The following is an 18,425-nucleotide window of genomic DNA, read 5'->3' as shown; positions in this document are numbered from 1 at the left end:
ACTATGGAAAACAATATGGAGGTTCCTCAAAAAATTAAAAATAGAACTACCTTATGATCCAGCAATTCCACTTCTGGGTATTCATCTGAAGAAAACAAAAACACAAATTTGAAAAGATATATGCATCCCCCTGTTCATTGCAGCATTGTTTACCATAGCCAAGACATGGAAACAACGTAAGGGTCCACTGATGGATGAATGGGTGAAGAAATTGTGGTACATATATACAGTGGAATGTTATTCAGCCGTGAAAAAGAATGAAATCTTGCCATTTGCAACGACGTGGATGGACCTTGAGGGCATTATGCTAAGTGAAATAGATGAGACAAAGAGAAAGACAAATACTGTATGATCTTATATGTGGAATCTAAAAAAAGAATTCAGTAACTGAGTTCACAGATATAGAGAATAGATTGGTGAATTGCCAGAGGCAGCGGTTGGGGGGTGGGTGAAATGGGTGAAAGGGGTCAAAAGGGACAAATTTTCAGTTATAAAATAAATAATGGGGATATAATGTATAGCACGGTGACTGTATCATCAGGGAAATGCAAATCAAACCCACAATGAGATACTATAGTTCATTACAGTATTATCATTTTAATACTGTATTGCATATTTGAAAGTTACTAAGAGAGTAGATCTTAAAGTTCTCATCACAAGAAAGTAAAATGTTATAACTGTGTGTGGTAATGAATGCTAATTAGTCTTATTGTGGTGATCCTTTGCATTACATACAAACATCAGATCATTGTGTTGTACACCTGAAAAAGAATCATATAATGTTATATGTCAGTTATACCTCAGGAAAAAAAAAGTAAGTCATTAAGTCCAACCTACACCCAGAGGAGGAGTATAAAATAACTTGTGAACACATTTTAAAACAAACACATAATATAGTTAGCTATTGTCGAACTTTTACAAAAGGGCCCTTTCAATAGTATCTTGCACAAGGTGCGTAACACATAAAAATGGAACTACCCTTGTTGTAGGGAGGTGGGTCCAGAATCTCCCTGGCTTAGCATCCCTTTCAGCCTCTCATTTTGCTGCCAAGTATCCAAGAATCATAGTTTGAAAACTAACCATACAATAAGATTCCTTTCCAGCTTAATTCATAAAAATCTATTAATACATAAAGTAGCAGAGGTCAGGAAGACAGCCATAATAGCAGAGTAGCACTCTACCATGTAGTGGACTGATTTCTGGTGCTCTCTATTGTATAATAGTCAGTGAAAAGCCATTGTGTTTTGGGGAAGGAGTTGGTGATTAGTCAGCCATGGATATCTATAGAGTACTTTCATTAGTCTGTTCTCTTATCTAATTTTTTCCCTTCAACAGAGTACTACAACAAATCATTGCAGGATTCATTCCTGGATCCCCGTTTTCTTGGTAAGTAATTAATTGCCTTCTGTCTTACTCTCCTGCAGTAGCATCATTTTAGGTATGGTAGTACCTGTGCCATAGTGAGAAAGAAAGAGCTGCATAGGTGAGTATATAGGTGTAATTGGCAGGCTGTTAAAGACTGCCATTGTCTGCTGAGCCCAAACTTAATCAGAACTGATTCATTATAATTCAGGCTCATGAGGGCTATCCTGGTCCCACAGGATGTCTGGGTACTGGGTGTGTCTGATTCCATTCATATTCAGGTGTGAGGGTTGTGTTGAGGTGGGGAATGAGATGGTCCCTACCAGGCTTGGTATCTGATTTGTGTGTTTCTCCTGTAGATCATATGGGAAGATTTTATTCCTTAAGAATTTCTGAAATTGAAAAGATACTGCTTAACTTCCCTTTTTTTTAAGTAAGAAGGTTTTTCAGAAGAAATAAGAGTATCAGAGTGACACGTACGGTACGGGTTAAAGATGGAATTTCCTCTTGTCTGGACAGTTATTTGCCATTTCTGACTCTGCCCCAGAAGGCTTCTTTGCTCAAAGGGACCTCAGTCCTTCCACACAGTTACCCTATTTTCCAGCCTCTAGTTTCTTTAAACGTGTTCCAGCCAGAGTCTGGATATCTGTCATCCAGGCTAGTACACCAACAGCTCCAGAAAGAGGTGCTGCCAAGTCCCTTTTGTGATTCCTCTAAGTTGTGATTCAGAGACACTGCTGTGGCTGCTTCTCTACGTGAAAGCTCCTCATTGTCCAGGACCAAAGGCCGAGTCTTAGAATGAGGGAAGTCTGCTGTTGATTTTCGCTGATCACGAAGGGAAAACTCTCCTTAAAAAGCAGCTCCATCTATGTTTAAGTTAAATGGGCACAGAGAAGACAAACTTTTCTTAACCAACAGGCAATGAGTCACTCTTTTTGCTCTGGTTTGTCATGTGGTATTTTAGGTAGCTTCACATTTTATATTGTATACAGTTAAGCAAAAATTCCTAGAGAATGAGAGACTGCCTCTGGATAATCTGTTTGAACTTGAAATTATTGAGAAATTCTTTGCCACTTGATTCTAGAGAACTGGTGAGTTTCCAGCTCTGAGAGAGAACAGGATTCCTCTGCCAGTCTTTCTGTGGTGTAAGGCGGAGCCTGGTCACACCATCTAATGCTCTGTGTCTCATCTCATGTATAGGAGCGGGATGCTGCACTCCAACCCTGGGGACTATGCCTGGGGTCAGACAGGGCTTGATGCCATTGTAACTCAGGTGAGGAGCTGCCTTTTGAGGGTGTCTGTTCAGTGTGTCTCATGGTTCCACAGGCTTCCTGCTTTCCTTCTGCTACTTTCTGAAACGGCAGTCACTCTGCTTTCCCTGATAGTTTGAGCTTGTGGGTTTCCATTTTACTAAAGGGATAGATGGTTTATGGGTTTAGCTCAGCATCCATGTACTTTCTTGGTCCTAGGGACTTTCTAGAAGATAGCTTCAACTCCAAAGGAAGAAAAGACTTCTGTAACAAACAATATGTTATATTTTTGGCCTCTTGTTCAGTCCTATGAGGATCCTATTAACAAGTACTTCACAAAAAAGAAGGGTCTGCTCATATGTTGAAGCAGGGATTTCTGCTAGATGGAACAAAGTAGGGGAAGGAAGCAGAGAAAAAGGTATTCCCATGCTATGTATAATTGCTTCCACTTGTTTATGTTTATTTTAATTTAATTGGTTTTTCATTTCCCTTGTGGATTGCTGAGAATAGAAAGCATGTTGTTTATATCTAAGTCTTCTTGTAGGCAGTAATTTACCTATTTCTTGGCTTACCTTGTGCTATTTTCCATACTCTGACCCTTTTTTTCCTTTCAGCAAAATGAAGTTTTTGAACTGGTTAAGTATTATGTTTTGTTACGCTGTAGTTTTATTCGTGACATCACAGCCCTTTTGCTGTCTCCGAAGTTGCTTTATGCCCAGAGGTGGGCCCTGCAATGATGGATCTGTCTGTGGGCTTATACTAATGTCACTCTGAAATTGTAAAGCAATCATGAGTGTTCTGGCAGCAGGGAAGGGAAAACCCAAGCCTCTCATAGCCTTGCAGAAGTAAGAGCAACTAACATTTTTAATATCTGCACTGTTCTCAGCTGGAACAGCTCCCTCCCTAGGGATAGTTAGATGTCTACCACTTCTTCTTTTTCTTTTTTCTTTTTTTGTAGCTTTTAGGACAACTGGAAAACACAGGGCCTCCCCCAGCTGACAAGGAAAAGATCACATCTCTTCCAACAGTGACAGTAACTCGGGAACAAGTTGGTAGGTTCATTTTCATACGTATTTTGTCATCTTATTATCTCTGTTCAGAATCTGAGCCATTTCCTATACTAAAGATCTTCAAGTGAAGCTGTAGCACTCCTAAAATTTATACCTGGGTGCCAGGTATGGAAGGTACCTACCCCTTCATTAGGGTTAGTCAACAGGTAATTCCTGAGCAATTACCATGTTGGTTTTCTAGATGCCAGGCAGGAAATAAAGAGGTACAAAGGTATAGAAGACTTGATTTCTTGAAGAACTTACCAGGGGAAGCAAAACTTTCCAAATGATTAGACAGTAGTTTAAAAAGTGGTTGAGCAGATGATACTGACTTTGGGAGAAAAGGAAGAGAAAAAATGGGAGCCTAGGCATTTGTTTCACATCTACCTGTACTCAGGTACATTAGACATAGACATTATTTTATTTATAAGCACTAAAAGAACTTAGTGATAAGGGACATTATTTTGGACTGGGAGTTTCTTTCCCCATAAATTCCAGTTTAGAGTCAGAAGATTTTAAAGACAGGATGGGCCATATTAGAGAGATTATTCTATATACGGAAAAGTATGAACCAGGGAAGAATGTCAGCATGGACATGGTGTCTGGATCAGGTATAAGGAGTGTAACCTCATTAGACCTGAAATAGAATCTGATTTGGGGAGTAGTGAGAGGTATGACTGGATAGGAAGGGTGGGGCCTTGTTGTAGAGGACCCTGAAACTGGCAGAGTAGTTAGGGCTGGATAGTTTAGGTAGTAGGTAAGTTTTGTAGGTCCCCAAATGGAGGAATGAGGGAATTTAAGTGGTCTTTCGGGAAGATTAGTTTGGAGGGTAGTGTCTAAAATAGATGGGAAGGGACTTCCCTGGTGGCGCAGCGGTTAAGAATCCGCCTGCCAGTGCAGGGGACACAGGTTCGAGCCCTGGTCTGGGAAGATCCCACATGCCGCGGAACAACTAAGCCCGTGTGCCACAACTACTGAGCCTGCACTCTAGAGCCCGCAAGCCACAACTACTGAGCCTGCACTCTAGAGCCTGTGAGCCACAACTACTGAGCCCATGTGCTGCAACTACTGAAGCCTGTGGCTAGAGCCCGTGCTCTGCAACAGTAGAAGACACTGCAATGACAAGCCCACAAATTACAGCAAAGAGTAGCCCCAACTCAGTGCAACTAGAGAAAGCCCACGTGCAGCAACGAAGACCCAACACAGCCAAAAGTAGATAAATAAATAAATTTAAAAAGCAATCATTAAAAAAAAAAAGATTGAAAGAGGGAGGAAGCAGAAACAGAGATTTAAGGGGCTGTTGCAGCATCCTGATGGGGTTCAGGTGACGGTGGCAATGCTAACAGAAAGGAAGGGGTAGACTCAGATCGAACAAAGCCTTTTATCACTGATTGCATAATGGGATAAAGGAGGGGAAAGGGTGAAAGATGATTCTAAGATGTTGCAACTCTATAACCACAGAGGTGGTGCTGACATCAGGGATGGGGGAATTGTGAGCCGGCCCTAGTTTGGGTAAGGAGGTGATGTGATGTTTTTAATTTTGAATTTGTTGATTTTGAGGTACCAGCTGAGAATCCAAGTGAAGATGAGCTGGGAATTGCTATGAAGCTGATATTAGGGAGAATTAGCTGGTAGCAAAATATAGGATATATCTGGAAGGCCTGGAGTCAGGGATGCTACATGGGAGGCTGTTACAGTAGAGTAGGCATGAGAAGTAGAAGCTAAAATTAGGGCTCAGGTGATGGGAATGGAGAGGAAGGAGTGAATCTGTTAAGTGGTATTTTACTCCAAATGCCTTGAGTACTGTGGAGCATGTAACATACATAGCCCAGCTACTGAAGAGATAGACTAGCTGGTATTACTAGCCAAACTTGGGAAACTTGGAATTTACTGCCTGGTATCCCCTGTTCAGTTTGTAGCCATTTTCTCTGAGAAGAGGGCTTCCTGTCTCTGGACTTAGAGCCTGAGCTACCCTTGGGCCTTGCAGTTCTGTAGCACTATCTCCTGGTACAGCTTCTAATGAACAGCTTGTAAAAGAGGCTTTAGGGTAACCATGATGAAATAGGATGTGTAATGTAGAAAGTAGTAGGGTAAAAGTGGCTTGAGACACTGAATGGGAACAGCCAAGATTGCTGAGATGAGTTCCTTGGTTGTGGTGGACAGATTGCCAGTGTTTCCTAAGTAGAAACTGCCAGAAGGCTTTCACACACTTGGGAAGATATTTTTCCTGTTTCACTTAAAAGATAATCTAAGCCCCAGTTCTTCCAACTCTTTACATTGAAAAGTAGGCCTTATGTAGTTCCTGTCTGGGCCTTATTGGAACAGGCCCATTAATCAGTCCTCCTTCTCATAGCCCTGTCTACTACCACCTCTATCCCCAGTTTGAAATAAAATTCATGCTTCCTATCTGCCTCCACCTTGGGTGCACTTTGTCTTTACTTTGTGTATTCCTTTGGCTGTTAAAGACATTGGGCTAGTTTTTTTCTTCCTTCTTTTTGCTTGTTTATTTTAAAAGGCGTTTCCTCCTCCAACAGATAAGGGTTTAGAGTGTCCAGTATGCAAAGAGGATTACACAGTTGAGGAGGAAGTCCGGCAGTTACCCTGCAACCACTTCTTTCACAGCAGTTGTATTGTGCCGTGGTTAGAACTGGTAAGTACAGACAGCTCTCATCTGTGATGGGGCAACTGTGCCAGTCATGTCTTCTTGGGGGGATGGTTCACAGTAAGGATGTAGTTAACAGTTAATTGGTACATATATACAATGGAATATTACTCAGCAATAAAAAGGAACGAAATTGGGTCATTTGTACAGACGGACATAGAGTCTGTCACACAGAGTGAAGTAAGTCAGAAAGAGAAAAACAAATATCGTGTATTAACGCATATATGTGGAATCTGAAAAAATTGGTATAGACGATCTTATTTACAAAGCAAAAATAGAGGCACAGATGCAGAGAACAAATGTAAGGATACCAAGGGGGAAAGGGAGGGGTAGGATGAATTGGTAGGTTGGGATTGACATGTATACACTATTGATACTATGTATAAAATAGATAACTAATGAGAACCTACCGTATAGCACAGGTAACTCTCCTCGGTGCTCTGCGGTGACCTAAACGTGAAGGAAATCCAAAAAAGGAGATACATGTATACGTGTAGCTGGTTCACTTTGCTGTACGGTAGAAACTAACATAACATTGTAAAGCAACTATACTCCAATAAAAATTTTTTAAAAAAACAAACAAAAAAACCAAACAGTTAATAGAGAGCCAGGCAGATCAGATTTTAGTCCCTGGCTAACTCCTAGTAGCACCATTCCTGTGTTTTAGATTATTAATCTGTTTGGAACTTCTTTGACCAGGGGTTAGCAGACTACAGCCTGCAGGTCCCTGTGGCCTGCCACCTATTTTTGTAAATGCAGTTTTATTGGAACACAGCCATGCCCATTTGTTTACAAATTGTCTATGGCTACTTTTGTGCTACATCAGCAGAGTTGAGTAGTTGCAACATAGGTGGTGTGGCCTGCAACGACTAAAATATTTACTACCTTTTCCTTTACAGGAAAAGTTTGCTGACCCCTGCTCTAGACCATCTCAGGTCATTGTTTCTAGTTAGTTCTGCTTGGTGATATGTGTTAGCTATTGTTAAGTTGCTGCCTAGAATTCTCTGTCAATTCTGTTGAAATTCTGTTTGGGCGATGTCCTGGTGTTACACATGGAGCCCAGCGTGCACTATGTGAGAATTCATGCCCTTTTGGTTTTTCTACCTGCTAACTCTCAGGGTTTCTTAAGTGTTTAGTTCTTCCAGCTTTCGGGTCAGGCTGTTCATGTAGACTGATATCTTTCTGTTTCAGCACGACGCATGTCCTGTATGTAGGAAGAGCTTAAATGGTGAGGACTCTACTCAGCAAACCCAGACCTCTGGGTCCTCTGCAAGCAACAGATTTAGCAGTGACAGCCAGCTACATGACCGATGGACTTTCTGAAACTAAAGACCGCCTCTGAGCCAGGGCTATGGTAGACCTCTTATCACAGCTGTTAATTGTATCAAAACAAAAAAGTCATAGGTGAATTTAGGAATCACCTAAGAAACCCAAACCCATAACATTAATTCATTGAGTGTTTTTCTTCTCTAAATTTAAAGTTAGTATCTACAGATGGAATTGTATCTACAACCAAATGCCTCTCATTCTTGAATTCAGAGCGATAATTTTGTAAGTGCGAAACTTAATTATGTGGATTTCCCCTGCCAGAATAGAATCAGTTCCTTAAAGTCTAGCTAGGGTCCTGCTATCTGTCATGTTACCTTGTGATGGATGTTTCCACCTCTTTCTCCAACCTCCACCCTATCATAAGTGTGCTTTACACTAAATACAGTGGAACCAGAGCCCTAAAGTCCTGCTGATATAAAGTCCTTCTGTTATAGTTGTACAAAAGCATCTACTTTTGGCCACATTAGCCATGAAGTGAGATCAGATTAATTCAAGAATCTGAGACACTAACGATTCTTGTTTTTTCTTAAATTTTCAGAGAGCAAATCAAAGAAAAATTATAGTGGGAAGGAGAAAGTGGCTTATCATTGTATTCTTTGGTTTTCTCATTTTTATTTTTAAAGACTACTTCACAAGATGCAGCTTCTGCAGAAACCAACCTGACATGTCTTAGGAGTCTTATGTTGGGAGGAATCTGATTCTGGTTCCTTTTTGGGAATGAGTTGGGCAGCATACAGGCACAGAAGGACAGATGTTTGAAATCTTTGGTTCCGAGGTTTTTTAGTGATCCTCAACTCATTGTTTATCCTGGGGACCTTAAAATAATTTCCCTCACAGAAATAGAATTACTTCATTACTGCTTCTACAGCTAAGTCATTGTTTTTTGTAATTCACTGGTCTTCAGGAATTGAGATTTTATGTTGTCCCATTTTAATTTTTTAAGCCCATTTATCATCTCTGAAACCTTTCTGTTTGCTTGGCTCTGTCTGTACTTGGAGCCATACTGATTATTGTGAACATGCCCAAACAACTTGGCCTAGGAGACGCAGGCCTTCTTTTTTCAGCCTAACAGTGTCCCACGCACATGCACATGCTCTTTGGCGCATTTAAGTGTTTAAAGTTGAATAAATGAAGAAGATTAAGAATGTTGTTGGAACTTCAAAGTCTCAAAAATAAATGATGGGGACATGTAACCACTGTTGGTGCACCAAAAAGGGTGACAGAGGGGCAACAATGGTATGGTCATATCAGCCCTTCGTAGTTTGGAATGATCAGAACAAGAAGGCTGCTCTTTGGTGAGTCTCTCTTGGCTAGGAGTCTTTCCTCGGTTTTTGTTGACTTGTTGTACACTGGTTTTGGGGGTGAGGGATGGGGTTAGAGATATCTTTGTAATTTAGTAGAGGACAGAGGAGTAGGAGAGGGAAGAGAGAAAGTGGGAGAGTTTAATTTAATAGCCTACCTCTAAAAATTGTGACCATAAGTTATGATTCAGGTTGGGCCCAGAGAGAATAAAAGATGTTTTCTCATATGCCTTATGTTATCCTATGTAGAGATCGTTTCTTTGGAGAATGTGAACTATTTACTATGGCTATTGAAATGTAGCCCAGAAATACACACTGGTTTTGAATGGTGAGGGGTGAAGAGGCTGAGGGGACATGGGAGGTATATTGTGAATATTTAATGGCCATTACTTAGATGGAGAAGGGCTAGGCTGAAGTTGGAGCACATTGTAGTTTTCAAGTGGAACAATATCAGCTGTCTCAGAAAAATGATGCCAGCCTGGCAGTTTTTGTCTGCTTGTTAGTGTCTGGAGATGCCAGACCAGGCAGGTGTATTTTTACTTAACACTAGAGAACTAGAAAGAATCTGAGTAGCTTTACAAAAGGATGCAAACAAAGTGCTGGACAGGGATTTAACTTTTCAATATACGGAAGAGCAAATCGCATCAGTCTTAAGTTATCTGAAATTTTCTTCACTTTTTTTGTGCTTTTAGACAGAGTGCATAAATCCGTTTGCTGTTTCTGAGACCCCTCCTACTTAATGAATCTGTAGTGTTTCTTCCTAGAATAGGAGGCATCTCAGACTTCCAGGTTAATTTAGGTAGTGTATTAGTCAGGGTTCTCCAGAGAAACAGAAGCAGTAAGGTGTGTGTGTGTGTGTGTGTGTGTGTGTGTGTGTGTGTGTGTGTGTAGAGATTTATTATAAGGAATTGGCTCAGGTGTTCATTCGTTTACAACTGGAAGGCTTACAGACTCAGGAAACTGGAGCCTTACTAGGAGTCAAGGGAGAGATGATTCAGCTTTCCCTCATTAACAAAGAGAATAGAAAAAAGTTGCCATTTCAAATCTTGGGCCCTTAGACTTGAGGCCTTTACATTTGTACTAAATGGCCTACCCTTTGAGTTCCATGCATAGATAAACAGATTGTTTTCCTATTCATGAATGTCTTTTTTTCTTATTCTTCCTTTCGTTTATTGTAATTTGAAATAAAAGAGGAAGTAAAACTATGTTAGCACAAAATTAGGAGGGACTTGCTAGAGGTTGGTAGACCTGAAAGTTGAGAGGTTATGTAGGGCAATTCCTTGCTGGCCTCCAAGTGATTATTGCTTCTTGGGTAGTTTCCAGATGGGTTATTCTGGCTGGACAGAACTGGGCAGTTGGGTGGGCAGGGCAGAGTGGTGAACATTTAACCGATATCTCCAACAGAGAGAAGGAATAATCCTTGTATTAAAAATTAATTTTCCTGCAAATTTCCTATTGCCAGTTCTCTGAAGAGTTGGGAAACCTGAAGTATCCAGATAGCTTCCTTAGTTGTCAACATTTGCTGCATAACAATTGAGCAAGTGCTTGTTAAATGTTTTCCTTGAGCAGTACTCTTCTGGTCCAGTAGTTAGTTCTCAAGTTGGAAGGAGGATTTGGGGGCAAGAATTTGTTTCTTCCCCCCGCAACAAGTCTCAGTTGGATTAAATAGTTATTGGGAGAAAAATTCCTTGTTTATGTCTTTGTATTGCACATTTGTATATATGCGTGCGTGTGTGTGTGTGTGTGTGTGTATATGTATATTCATAGATATATGCATATATGCACATTTCACTCTAGAGGAAGAAGGGATATGGTGGGCACCGAAGTAGATAAAGTGAGCAGGCTTGTCGTTCTTTACCTTTTCTAATAAGATATACCATTTTTAAGGTCCCCAAATTATTAGACTCGCTCCCAACAAGATTATAGTTGTACTTTTAGTATCTTTTGATGGAAAAAACACATAGCAAAAAGCTGCTATGATTTTAGTAATGCTTTTAAATCAATTTGTCTTTATTAGTCACACCAGAATCTATATCCAGTTGAAGTACAGTATATACATATTTGTAAGATACATTATTTATTCAGACTGAACATAATGCTTACATAGACCTCTTAAAATAACTACATGGCCTCACAGAGGTTCAAATTCCTTGGGTTGTGAATCACTTATATAGATTGAGGTTAAGCTGTGTGTCCAGAAGTCTACCTATTCATGCATGGAAATTTATAGACTTATTTGAAAGGAGTGGTATCAATACACTTTGAAAGCCAAGATATAAGTATTTCAAATTTTTGTTTGACCATCTTGAGATAAGCAGAATAAATAAATTCTTTAGAAGTGGGACCCTTGACTTGCTGTTGCTTTGTTTATTCTGCTTAGTTCAAGTCAGAGCTAGTAGTCTAATGCTCTTGAATGTCTTGATAAACTTGGCCAGCAATCATGTGTCCTTTCTGCAGATTTTTTATGTAGACTATAATTAGCATAATAGCACAATGGATAAAACCTTTTCTGTAGTTAGACATGGCTTCTGTGTGAGACTTCCAGTGATTGTATAATATTGAGTGGTTTCAGAAGAGTCTTTGAATAGTGAAAAGTAAAAGACATCTCTACTCATGTGAGCTTAAAATTTAGTTAGTTAGAAAAACAAAACTAACACATAAAACAGGTAAAGATTAAAGTGAGTGTAGTACAGTGGAGAAAGCTTTGGAGACTTCTGAGTCAGAATTCAAGTGGTTCTGGGTTTAAAATCCAGAATCTCATTTGATTCTCAGAGCAGTCCTGTGGAAACAGAATATAGAGTAGGAAATACCGCATTTTACAGATAAGTAGCATCTCAAAACTTCATTTGCCCAAGGACATGTAGCTGGTATGTTGCAGGGTCAGAATTTAAATCCAGATCTTCTGACTCCATGCCTAGTCTTTCTACCTCCATAAGACACAAAATCCAAAATCCTTTGTTTGAGGTTCAAGGCCATCACTAATAAGGGTCTTACCCATCTCTTCAGCCTTCTGTCTCTCTGGTCCCACAAACCTTAGCTCCCCCATTTGGCAGGTCCTGGCCAAGGATCACATGTAAGGTGTCTGTTTCCCTTTGATGGCTTGCCATTTAGCCCCAGTTAAATTGTCTGTGTTTCTACCTCTTTATTCATGTAGTTCCTCCTAGCAGGAATATCCTGCCCCCACCTCTCTGCTTAACTAAGACAAGAGGTTATCTGTCCAAAGAGACAAGAGGATTTATGAATTTAGAGAGAAAAGAAAAGGCTGCAGATAATTGCTTTGACATTTACTTAAAAAAAAAAAGAGAGAAATGACCAGAGAGATTGACAAGTACTTAGTTGAAGCTAGACAGTTAAGATCTGTGGAGCACCTGGTCTGCACAAATCTTCCTCTTCCTCCAGCACTGCTATGTGGATGCCGTTCAACACCAGGGTCCCTTCGTTTCCTCATTTTCTGCCAAGTCAGTTACTGGGTCTGGTGCCCTTCCTCTCCTATCCTACCTGTCTTTGCTTGTTTCCTCTCTCTTCCCTTAACAGTGTCAAATAAAAATTTCTTCCAAAAACATTGGTGTTCTCATTTTATTTGACTCACTTGTTTATTTTACTTTGTTGGAGGAGAGGGAGGAAAAGTTCTTCTTGGGTACAAAAACACACTTATCCAATATTTGAGTGAGAACTGTACGCCAGCTGCTTTTGTGAGAGCTGCTTTTTTATTTACTGGTGACTGAGGTAGGAAGAAAGTTAGGTTTGCTCTGGCAGTGAGGAGGGGAGGTCAGGGAACACATTCATTTGCCCATCTTGTGTTCTCCAGATTCCTGGCATATTTAGCATCTCTTCCCCTGTGCCCTGTTATTTCCTTCTCTATGCATATTGTAATATGAAAGATGCCAAGCTAAAGAGAGTCAGATTTATCTTGCTGTAACTTTTTTAAGACTTTTATTTTGATGTGGACCGTTTTTAAAGTCTTTATTGAATTTGTTACAATATTGCTTCTGTTTTATGTTTTGGTGTTTTGGCCACGAGGCATGTGAGATCTTAGCTCCCTGACCAGGGATCAAACCCACACCCCCTACATTGGAAGGCGAAGTCTTAACTACTGGACCACCAGGGAAGTCCCTCTATAACTTTTTTTTAAAGTTTCTTCTGGCACAAGGCTTACAAAGCTGTAGAAAGAAAAAGGAAAGTTTGTTTTATGCTACAAACTTAGAATAGTAACAAAATACCTGATGTAATTCATCCTGGGATGTGTGTTTGATAGGCCCTTATGACTAGAGGGAATGGAACAGGAAAGAAGGGGAGGTATTGTATGTGTTGTGTCTGCTGCTTAAAGTTGCAGTTGTGATCTTGTGAAATCTACCTGATCCTGATGCAAGTGGGAAAGAAGCCAACCTTTGATCTCTTCTTGCTGGAAGGTAAGACAATCGAAGAAATAGATGCCACTCAACAAGTTCAAGGTTGGTTTTCCATGTATAGCACTGAGTGGCTAGCACAGTGATAGGACAGGGATACTCATTGAAATTAGTTTCATGAGCTGAGGGAGGCATAGAGATCCAGGAAAGTTCCCTCATTTTATCACATGTAAGCATGATAACTTGACCTACATGATTTCTCTGGTCCTGAGAAAATGTGTGTACTTTGGTTCTGCTGAACACTACCACTTCCATAATTCTGCTGAGTCTTGAGGTGGGAAGAGTGATAAAAGGAATGACCTGTCAGAAGTTCATTCTCCTCACCTGACTAGAAAAGGGAAAAGAGCTTAGAGATTTTTTCCTCTCACATAACTTGGGAGTCAATAGTAGGTTGTATGGCTAGACCCAATCTCCTTTTCTCTTTAGAGTTTTTAATATGTATGAAGAAATAAAATTGATTTTGCCAATGAAATAGCCTAACCATTGAGAAGATTTAGATTCAATAAAGAATTATGTCTGAAGGGTCAGACTGCTTGATGTTCACCAGTTTCTCCCTGAAAACTGGAGTAGGCTTACACTTGTCAGGGGCTTGCCAAGGATCACAGATGTGGTCTTTGTTTTCCTTTGATAGTTTGCAGTTAAGGGGTTGTAATAAGGGAGTGTTAGGCGGTCCTGTTTCTGGAAATGGGAGGAAGCAATCTCAGAATGGGGAGAGTGGTGATGGAGTTGAGAGGGAAAGTGCTTAGCATGTAGTAGATAATCACTGAGAGCACGGAGTTTGGAGTGAGAAGGTCCTGTATTAATTCCCATGCACAGGGGCAACATTTAACCTCCTTATACCCATTTGCTGGTGAGTAATTGGGGAATATTTACCTGGAAGCATTGCATGAGGTTAGAGTCACCATATGGAAAGCCTAACCTGTCATACAAATTCTTTAAACAAATCTATTAAGAGCCTGCTATGTGCCTGGTACTGTTTTTGGTTGGAGTAAACAAGACAAAGGTTCTGCACGTATAGAGCTTACATTCTGGTGGCACAGTGGTAGTTATTGAATTGAGGAAGGCCTAAATAAGGCTTGGAGTTAAGAATGCCAAGGAGAGGCAAAAACCTGCATCAGTTACTGATTATGCAAACGTGTCGTTGCAAGTTCCGGTATCTTTTTTATCTAATAGGGAAAACTAATTGACATTGATAAACGATGCTCAGAGGACTCAACTACAAGGGTTTTATATACTCAATCTGGCCATCAACCTTTGCTGAAGAGCTGCATTGTTTAAAACCCACCTCCAGACCAAGTCTGTTTCTTGCCTTGCTCATCACATTATAGCCAAACATCTGTTGCCTCAACTTGTAGCCCTCTGTTCATCCAGTAAGTAGAGGTATTTGTATTTGCTTGCCTCTCCCACAGGCTTGCTTTCCTCATGGGTGTGACCTCCTACCCAATGGAAAGTCCGATTCATCTATCATCCCCTAGTTAGTATGAAGTCTTTAGTCCCTTTGGACCGATTTTGCCCTCATACTGGTGTGATGTTTTCATGTGGACAGCCAGGGGCCTAAGGAGCATTTCCCTGTCCCACTCTGGGCTTGCTTTCCACCCTTCTCCTGGAGAGTAATCAAGATGTTAAAGGTATAGCACCCTCATTTCTTGGGGTGCTAAAAGCTCTTCTGAACATACCTTGAAGGGCCACTAGGCTGGTGACCAGCATCATCCAGACCTTTTCTTGCAGGAAGCCTGAACTGAGAGCACCTTTACTGTGGCCAAACTTGGGGTGTCCTGTTTCAATCCCATTACTGTGTAGTTCACTCTCTGGTTCAGAAGAGAATCAATGGATCAGGAGAGAGTTTTGGAAGTTACTAATACCTCCTTTTGCATAATCTCAGGACATCTTTTTTATGATCCCCAAGGATACCTCTCAGTATAATCCGTTGCCCACATAAGTATTTTTTAACATTTGTGGGTGGTGATGATGACGTACATAAGTGGCAATAAATAAATATAGAATCTATGTGTGTCACAGTGGGGATGCAAATAGGCCTACCTTGAAGGAACTCAAGTCTTGCCAGAGAGACAGCTAAAATAGCTTAGTTACCTTGGAGTTGGGTGTCTCCAAGTCTCATTTAAAAACCATCTTCTGGAGTGGGTCAAGCAGTTTAGTCTAAGTTAAAATCGTGGGTTTTGGGCTTCCCTGGTGGCGTAGTGGTTAAGAATCCGCCTGCCAATGCAGGGGACATGGGTTCGAGCCCTGGTCTGGGAAGATCCCACATGCTGTGGAGCAACTAAGCCCGTGCGCCACAACTACTGAGCCCACGTGCCACAACTACTGAAGCCCGCGCGCGTGCTCCGCAACAAGAGAAGCCACCGCAATGAGAAGCCTGCGCACTGCAACGAAGAGTAGCCCCCGCTCGCGGCAACTAGAGAAAGCCTGTGTGCAGCAATAAAGACCCAATACTCAGCCATAAAAAGAAACGAAATTGAGCTATTTGTAATGAGGTGGGTAGACCTAGAGTCTGTCATACAGAGTGAAGTAAGTCAGAAAGAAAAAGACAAATACCGTATGCTAACACATATATATGGAATTTAAGAAAAAAAATGTCATGAAGAACCTAGGGGTAAGACAGGAATAAAGACACAGACCTACTGGAGAACGGACTTGACGATATGGGGAGGGGGAAGGGTAAGCTGTGACAAAGCGAGAGAGAGGCATGGACATATATACACTACCAAACGTAAGGTAGATAGCTAGTGGGAAGCAGCCGCCTAGCGCAGGGATATCAGCTCGGTGCTTTGTGACCACCTGGAGGTGTGGGATAGGGAGGGAGGGAGGGAGGAAGATGCAAGAGGGAAGAGATATGGGAACATATGTATATATATAACTGATTCACTTTGTTATAAAGCAGAAACTAACACACCATTGTAAAGCAATTATACCCCAATAAAGATGTTAAAAAAAAAAAGACCCAACAGAGCCAAAAGTAAATTAATTAAAAATAAATAAAATCTTGGGTTTTGTAATAGATATGGATTTTTGTCCATTATTTACTAGCTGAGTGAACTTACACAAATTACCTTTGAGCCTGATTGTCACAGGACAAGAATAGTACCTAACTGAAAAGGCCATGAAGATTAAATGAAATAATGTATCATTTAGCACAATGCCTGGCACGCAGTAAGCACTTAGTAAATGATAGACATTGCTTATTGATATTATCTGTTACCTGTTTGGCCTTATTAGTTTCATGTTCGGAAAGGAACCTTATTTCCACATTTGGTGAGCATCCATATTTACTGACTCTAATACTTAAATATGCTGAGAGGATGATAAAGGCTTTCAATCTTAGAACCATCACAGGTAGAAATACTTAAGTTGTATTAGGAGAACATCAATACTGGATTATAAGGGGCAGTGGCTTCGTCATACTCCCACCCTATTCTCCAAGACTTAGCACCGTGCCTGGGATACGCAATCAATAAGTTTAGATGAATGAAAGAGGAGTTTCCATTAGTGAGATCAACTGGAACAGAGTATTCACGTAAGTAGTAGAATGAAATTTTATAGAGATAGAGCACCTCCAGTGCCAGGCTAAACTAATCACTGTCTCATAGACAGTGAAAAGCCATTAAAACTCGGGGGTGTTATGTACAAATCAGCGTTTTAGAAAGATGTCTGGTGGCAGTATGGATTAGAGGCAGAGACAGTATCTAGTTGATGGACCATTTACTAGGCAAGAGCTCAGTGCCAGGCTCTGAGGTAGGTGTGGGAGGTATAAAGATGAGTAAAACATGGGCAGATTTGAGATCTGGGGCTTACCACTTAGGAGACTGTTGGAATATTTTAAGTGTGAGATGATGAAGACCTGGAAAACACCTTTGGAAAGAAAGGAATGAATGTGGGAAAGAACTAGTAGTACTTAGTAACTGACTGGATGGGGGAAGAGAAAAAAGGAGGAACCAAGGTTTTGACTGAATCATGGACAGAAATATGGTCTCAGGAGGATAGGTTTGATTTTGAGTGATTTGCTTTCTTTTTTTTAAGACTTTATTTTTTATTTATTTTTTGACCTGGGCCTACATTGGTGAAAGCACTGAGTCCTAACCACTGGACCACCAGGACATTGCTAAGACTTTATTATTTTGTATTTTTAAATTTTGGGGTGGGGGGCTGCGCCACGCGGCATACAGAATCTTAGTTCCCCAACTAGGGTCAAACCCGTGCCCCTTGCATTGGAAGCATGGAGTCTTAACCACTGGACCACCAGGAAAGTCCCAGGAGGTGCAGGTTTAAATCATGAGGGTAGATCAGAAATTGGGAGAGATAGTAGAGAGAAAAGATTGAAGGAGTGGGGAATGAGTCCCGAGGAATGAATTTTCATGTTTGAGAGGTGGGAGGAGGAAACAGGCAGAGAAGGAGAGAAAAGAACAGCCAGAAAAGTAGAAAAACCAGGGGGGGACAGAGTCACAGAAGCCAATAAAGATGAGAGTTTAATAAGGAAGAGAATGGAAGTGCTGAACGCTAAGCTAGTTAGGTCAGATGGGAAGACACCAGGAAGCAAGGAAGAAAATAGAAATCAACCTAGACTGAAGTAGAAAATTTGGATTAACTACTAACCGTAGGTGATGATGAAAACATTTGTTAAAAGGCTCTGCGACAGGTTTTTATTTGGGGGTGGGTGGGTGTAATTTACATCTATTTTTCTTAAAGTCAAAAAGATAGTATTTGAAAGTTCATAAAAAGTAATAGCAGTGTCTTTTTATTCTCAGAGACAACCACTATCAACTCTTTGAGGTGTTTTACCATATTCCTACATCAAATGCTAATATTACCACTCTTGATGATAGTTTAGACATTGTCTATTGATTTTCTGTTATAGAAGATGAGGATATGGTTCTCTTAAACCCCTACCCTTCTCTGCATCTTTCAAAAAAATCATTATATTATAAATTTTAGTTTTTACATAATTTGGATTCCGTAAATGTTACTTATTACAGAGCCAAGTTGTGTGCTATGATTATGTTTCCTTTTGTAAAATTTAGTGTTTTCCCTGGAGATGATGATCACCTTAATTT

The 18,425-nt window shown here is 40.5% G+C and overlaps 2 protein-coding genes across 2 annotated transcripts in view; one reads left to right on the top strand and one right to left on the bottom strand.

Annotated features, from left to right (window-relative positions):
* The window catches only part of RNF115 (ring finger protein 115), a 60,701-nt gene extending 51,521 nt beyond the window's left edge, over positions 1 to 9,180 (top strand). The window contains exons 5-9 of the mRNA XM_024732697.1: positions 1,336 to 1,386; positions 2,563 to 2,635; positions 3,571 to 3,664; positions 6,196 to 6,311; positions 7,515 to 9,180. Of these exons, the coding sequence (XP_024588465.1) occupies positions 1,336 to 1,386; positions 2,563 to 2,635; positions 3,571 to 3,664; positions 6,196 to 6,311; positions 7,515 to 7,646 (466 nt within the window). The 3' untranslated portion in view covers positions 7,647 to 9,180. The remainder of the gene's footprint in view (positions 1 to 1,335; positions 1,387 to 2,562; positions 2,636 to 3,570; positions 3,665 to 6,195; positions 6,312 to 7,514) is intronic.
* A 4,854-nt stretch (positions 9,181 to 14,034) lies between these two features.
* Positions 14,035 to 18,425, bottom strand: part of CD160 (CD160 molecule) — a 41,440-nt gene continuing 37,049 nt past the window's right edge. Inside the window, 2 exon segments of the mRNA XM_024732722.1 lie at positions 14,035 to 15,134; positions 15,137 to 15,163. Of these exon segments, the coding sequence (XP_024588490.1) occupies positions 14,974 to 15,134; positions 15,137 to 15,163 (188 nt within the window). The 3' untranslated portion in view covers positions 14,035 to 14,973.

The sequence above is a fragment of the Neophocaena asiaeorientalis genome, unplaced genomic scaffold, assembly GCF_003031525.2.
Source record: "Neophocaena asiaeorientalis asiaeorientalis breed wild unplaced genomic scaffold, Neophocaena_asiaeorientalis_V1.1 scaffold128, whole genome shotgun sequence".
Lineage (NCBI taxonomy): Eukaryota > Metazoa > Chordata > Mammalia > Artiodactyla > Phocoenidae > Neophocaena > Neophocaena asiaeorientalis.
Note: the sequence above shows the minus strand (reverse complement) of the source record. Positions and strands in the feature narration are given on the sequence as shown.